The sequence below is a fragment of the Schistocerca serialis genome, chromosome 6, assembly GCF_023864345.2.
Source record: "Schistocerca serialis cubense isolate TAMUIC-IGC-003099 chromosome 6, iqSchSeri2.2, whole genome shotgun sequence".
Taxonomy (NCBI): Eukaryota; Metazoa; Arthropoda; class Insecta; order Orthoptera; family Acrididae; genus Schistocerca; species Schistocerca serialis.
Window position 1 is genome coordinate 366129965 of NC_064643.1, and position 6000 is coordinate 366135964.

Consider the following 6000-nt stretch of genomic DNA (forward strand, 5'->3'; position numbering starts at 1 on the left):
ATTTGGTACCGCGTAGAACAAATAGTTTCGATGAGTCACTGTAATATCTTGTTCGGTTTCAATATCATATTCACTTCTTTGTTTTCTGTAATTCCATTTACGGTATTGTATTTCATTAATTTCTTCTCCGTATCTGTTTGGCTTGTTAACCACAAAATGTGATTACAAACTTCTAAAAACGGTTACTTGCTCTAGAATTAAATTATTTATAAATGTTTTAACGGTTTAAAGACATTTATTAGTTCAATCTTTTCTGTTTATTCTTGGTTCCCCAAGTTTTCGTATTCTGCTATGCGGTTTGGAACTTTACAAATTGTCATCTCCGTTAGACAATAGTTTCAGGTCGTCAGAAGTTAATAAGGTTCGCACTGTTGTATTTCTGTCACTATTTACACCACGTGGATTCATGATGATATTCTGTCGGAAAAAAAGTCACAGCACCAAAACATTGTTGATTTAGAGTAATTAAATTTTGGGATTACATTCGTCTAGGTAACACGTTTTACTGATTTGAGTTATAAGATCACAGATTGATGTAAGTATGAGATAAGCCATTGCAAATATGAGATGGTGGTTATTAATAACCAGTGTAATCGACAGAATGTTAATGCAAGCATACAAACGTCCATGCATTGTGATGTACAGGAGCCGGATGTAAGTGTGTGGGATGGAGTGCCATACTTGTTGCACCGAGGACGTTCAATACAGGGGCGGTTAACGCTGGCTGTGCATGACGCTGGAGTTGTCGTTCGATGATGTCCTATACGTGCCCGATTGGAGACATATCTGGTGGTCGAACAGGCCAAGGCAACATCTCGACATCTAAAGAGCATGTGGGGTTGCAACTGAGGTAAGTGGGCGAGCGTTATCCTCTTGGAAAACGCCCCCTGGAATGTTGTTCGTGAATGGCGGCACAACAGGTCGAATCACTAGACTGAGGTACTATTTTGCAGTCAGGGTGCGTGGGATAGCCACAAGAGTGCTCCTGGTGTCACACGAAATCGGACCCTGGCGCAACTCCAGGTGTAGACCCAGTGTGTCTAGCACGCAGACTGGTTGGCTGTAGGCCCTCAGCTGGCCTCCTCTTTCTCCTAACCGACACATGACCGTCACTAGCAATGCATCAGAAAACACAACAGACCTCCACCCCGCCCTCCAGTGAGCCCTCGCTTGACACCACTGAAGTCGCAAATGGTGGTCGTTTGGAGGCAGTGGAATGCACAACTTCGTTCAAACGCAGTGAGATGTCTGCCGCCTTAAAGGCATTCTGGACGAACATCAGTTCAACACGACCAGTCTCAAAGGTAACTAACGCCACAGCGTGAATTGAAAGCAAAACTGATTTTCACTCTCAGAATGGCGCTACTAGCGCCACTGTTATGCGACTGGAGCGAAATTTGAATAGACATCACCTTTCAGATGTAGAAACACACACACTTTCGTTTATGTCGCATTAATCCTTGGTGTTGCGATATTTGTTCCGTCAGCGTATGTAATCGAGGACTTACGATGTGGACTTTCTCCTGTACTTTTCTCAGCTCATGTGCATGAAATCATACGGAATGAAAGCAGAGCAACGTCGAAACTAAAAATCCCGGCAGATTCAAAAGAATCACCTGGTACACAAATAAGCACTTAAAAAGCTGTAACACTAAAATTTCATCAAATAAAACGAAAACCATGGTAATCTCAGGTAGAATATAGTGAAATATTTATAAATGATTCACACATTTAGAGTTTGGAATGTCAGCTTCCTCCAATAGCATGGATTTAGACAAAAACGTACAAAATTATCATAGCATGAAAAAATACACCAAAGAAAAAGTATGAAGACTGAGCTAGGCATCTGATTACAAAGAACTATTATGACGTCTAGCCTATAATAGTACAAATCAGTGAAACACAGAACTAACAAAATTACTGAGCGTCAGAAATGAGGTTTGTAAGAGCTACATTGCGTAAAAACAATAGATCAACTGAGACATGTTGACACCACCTGGAGCGCAAAGGAAGATTTGAAAGAGTACTTGCACAAATTGTTTCAACATATACTGAGCGTACCCACAAAGAGTCCACCGTCGCAAGGACTTGGTATGAGCCAGCAAATAATGACGAGAGCAGTTCTTCCCTTGTTTTCACAGTGGGCCTTCATCCGGCCGTTGATTTGTATATATAAGAAGAAGAAGAAGAAGAAGAAGAAGATGAAAAAGTAGAAGAATGATTCGTTTCTTTCTATTACTGGAATCATACCCTTGTATGAGTCACTAATTAATTGTTACAGCTCCCTATGTTTACATAGTTTCACATTTTCAGAAACGAGATTTATGAAGGTTGTAGCTGCTGCAAAGTAGGAAAGAGAATGTCAAACATTTTTTTTGCTTCTAACTGTTGTTGTGGTCGTATCTACGTAGCAAAGCATCTACTAGCTTCCTTTACCTGGAGAAGCACAGTAACTGCGCCCGCCACGACGCACAAACAATTTTTTATTTGCAGGTTTTGTGGTCTCATGCATCACCTGGATGTTCTTTGTGTTGCAGTGCCGACGGGAACTACGAGGTGCGCTACAAGTCCAACGTGCTCATCTACCCCAACGGCGAGGTGCTCTGGGTCCCGCCTGCCATCTACCAGGTAATTCTTACCCTGACAGAGCTCCCCGTCTGGCGAGTGGGTCTGCTTATAAAACAACGACAAGCTTAACCAACACAGAGGAGTCTTAAAACTTAATTTGTAGCCAAGGGAACTGTTCTCGGAGAAAGAAGTTCGGTTATTTTCACTCCATAGAAGGGGCAGAGTAAGGGGAGCTCTGCCCCTGAGGCCAACAAGAGCAGACGCTTTGTTTCCCACTCGCTTTTCTTTATTCTTGACATTCAACCTTCTCCTTTATTATAGGAGTTATACTAAAATATTCTATGGCCAATTCAGTGCGTTGTCTCTGATGTTTATAAACATATTTGGAAATTTGTTTTGTAATGTATAGGGGGCGGCATACTGCAGAATGACTGTGCACCTGCTGTTTCCTCCAACCATCAGTATCAGAAGTTAACGCCCATTTGCGTCAACATTTTTTAAGGTTCCTTAAAGTCTAGCTTAACGTGCACTATGGACAAAGTGACCTCTAATTCATATGGTACTATACCACATATGCATAATCTTTCCGTATTTTCGGCCCACAGTCATGTAGTGATGTTTAAATGATATTTCCTCAATTTGACTGTACAGATTTCTTTATTTTATATTAGTATGATGATGGCTTCACTTAAAGAAGTCCAATTTTATCCAGCACTGTTCTACTTGATAATAGCTTAAGACCTAAATCATGATAGTAAAATGAAACAAACAAATTTTGTACAGCGAAATGGCGGGAATATCATTCAATAATATACATAGATATTTATTTGAGGTCACCAAAAACTTTAACAATAATCAATGTTTGGAAAAGCGATTGCATAAGGCTGATGTTTAGTGGTAACGTGAGCATACCGCGTCGCTTAGGCGCCTTGCTCAGTTGCTTTTGGAAACGTGTTTCTTCTGTCGTTGTCAATATCATTCATACATACTATAAAAGTGGACGTATCTATGTTTTTATGTCTGTTCCATATCACGTAAACCAGTTGTTCGATTGTAACAGAACTTGCTACACAAAACGCTTACTGTCTGGAAAGAACCACTGTGATGGTAAGAATCACACATCTCTCACATTGGTAGGGGTGACAAGGAGACTAACTCACGACACGCAAATAACCAGACTACATTCATCCAGTTTTTGGGGATGACAGTATTAGTGACTTCCAACCATCTTCACACATAATTTCAAACTTTTACGAGACTTTTTATCGCTGACACCCGCCACAAAATGATGAAAGAGAAAAACATTATCGCTTAATACCTTTTTGCTGTTCATGCAGCAAAACTGCTGCATCAGACATGACCGTTTAATTTATTACCTCTTTATTGCTATTTGCAACACATTTTGCAGACCGCGTTAACATATACCACTGAATGTACCTGCAAAAAAAGTATTATTGTACGACGTATAGTTCAGTAGATGTAGCGTCATGAACACTGACATGCGTGTAAAACTGCCTTATCAGGCATGACAATTTAATTTATTACTTCTTTACTACTACCTCTATTCACAATACATTTCACAGACAGCATCAACATATACCAATGGATGTGTCTGCAAAATTATATTATTTTATGACACACAGTTCAGGAAATATGACGTCTTATTGAGCTGTGTGAGAACTAAACTGCAGGGAAGAATTCGCTAGAGGAACTGGTGAAATACGTCAACAAATATATGTGAAATGTGTTACATATCTGTGAAATAAGCATACGCGGACAAAGCGATGGAGAAAAAGCTCCTCATCTAAATCGCTGGGTGTATTTCAACTAAAGTTGATACACTCTGAAAAGAAATACCGTCAGGATAAGAACCAGCGATCTCTTATTGGGGTGAGACAATGGAGGAGGAGGCGATGGACAAACAGGGAAGGGGAAGCAGCACCGTCACAGATAGAGAGGAGGACGAGATAGCCACATAGAAGTGGAGGGGGAAATGGACAGAGAATAGAAAGAGGAGGGATAGAAGGGGGAGGAAGAGATGGACAGAGGGAGGGGAAGGAGGAAATGGACAGAGAAATGGAGGAGGACAGACAAAGACAGAAGGAGCAGGAAATGGACAGAGAGTGGGGGGAGAAGGAGGTGGAGAGAGAGGGGGGGGGGAGGAAATGGACTCAGTAGATGGGACATGGACAGAGTGGGAAGGAGCAGATGAACAGAGAGAGGGGAAAGACCAGATGGACAGAGAGAACAGAGAGAGAGGGAAAAGAGGAACTGGACAGAGAGAAAGAGATGTAAAGCAGGTATACAGAGAGAGGGAGAGGAGGAGATGGACAAAGAGGGAGGGAGAAAGAGGTGACCAGGGGGAGGGGGAAGGAGAAGACGAACTAATACACACATCAAAAAAAGTTTTGCATTACCTCGATTCCGAGCGTTCCGGAACCTGTGCGGAAAATTGGAATATAGATCAGCATACACATCATTTCTGCCCTTTTTTATTGCTCATGAAAACCACTCATTGCATGTTGTACCTCCACACAACGAGACAGGTGGTGGTCCAGATTGCTATACACACAGGTAACTCAAATACTCAGTAGCACTCCTCTTGTATTGTACTCGTCATCATTATCATTAAGGCACTGTTGGTCCAGATTGCCCCACTCCTCAACAGCGATTCGGCGTAGATCCCTCAGAGCGGTTGGTGGGTCACGTGGTCCATAAACAGCCCTTTTAATCTATCCTAGGCATGTTCGATAGGTTGAGGTCTGGAGAATATGCTGACCACTCTAGTCGAGCGATGTTGCTATCCTGAAGGAAGTCATTCACAAGATGAGCACGATGGGGGCGCGAATTATCGTCCATGTAGATGAATGCCTCGGCAATATTCTGCCGATATGGTTGCATTATCGGTCGGAGGATGGCATTCATGTATCGCACAGCCGTCACGGCGCCTTCAATGACCACCAGCGGCGTACGTCGGTCCCACGTAATGCCACCCCAAAACAACATGGAACCTCCACCTTGCTGCACTCGCTGTACAGTGTGTTTAAGACGTTCAGTCTGTCTTGGTTGCCTCCAAACACGTCTCCGACGATTGTCTGGTTGAAGGCATATACGACACTCATCGGTGAAGAGAACATGATGCCATTCCTGAGCGGTCCATTCGGCATGTTGTTGGGCTCATCTGTACCGCAGTGCATGGTGTCGTGGTTGCAAAGATGGACATCGCCATAGACGTCGGAAGTGAAGATGCGCATCATGCAGCCTACTTAGCACAATTTGGGTCGTAACACGACGTTCTGTGGCTGCATAAAAAGCATTATTCAACATGGTGCAGTTGCTGTCAGGATTCCTCCGAGCCATAATCCGTAGGTAGCGGTCATCCACTGCAGTACTAGCCCTTGGGCAGTTTGAGCGAGGAATGTCATCTACAGT

At 42.8% G+C, this 6000-nt stretch overlaps 1 protein-coding gene across 1 annotated transcript in view; it reads left to right on the forward strand.

Annotated features, from left to right (window-relative positions):
* LOC126484365 (acetylcholine receptor subunit beta-like 1) overlaps positions 1-6000 on the forward strand; it is an 883730-nt gene that overhangs the window by 655140 nt on the left and 222590 nt on the right. The window contains exon 5 of the mRNA XM_050107835.1: positions 2538-2628. Within this exon, the coding sequence (XP_049963792.1) occupies positions 2538-2628 (91 nt within the window). The remainder of the gene's footprint in view (positions 1-2537; positions 2629-6000) is intronic.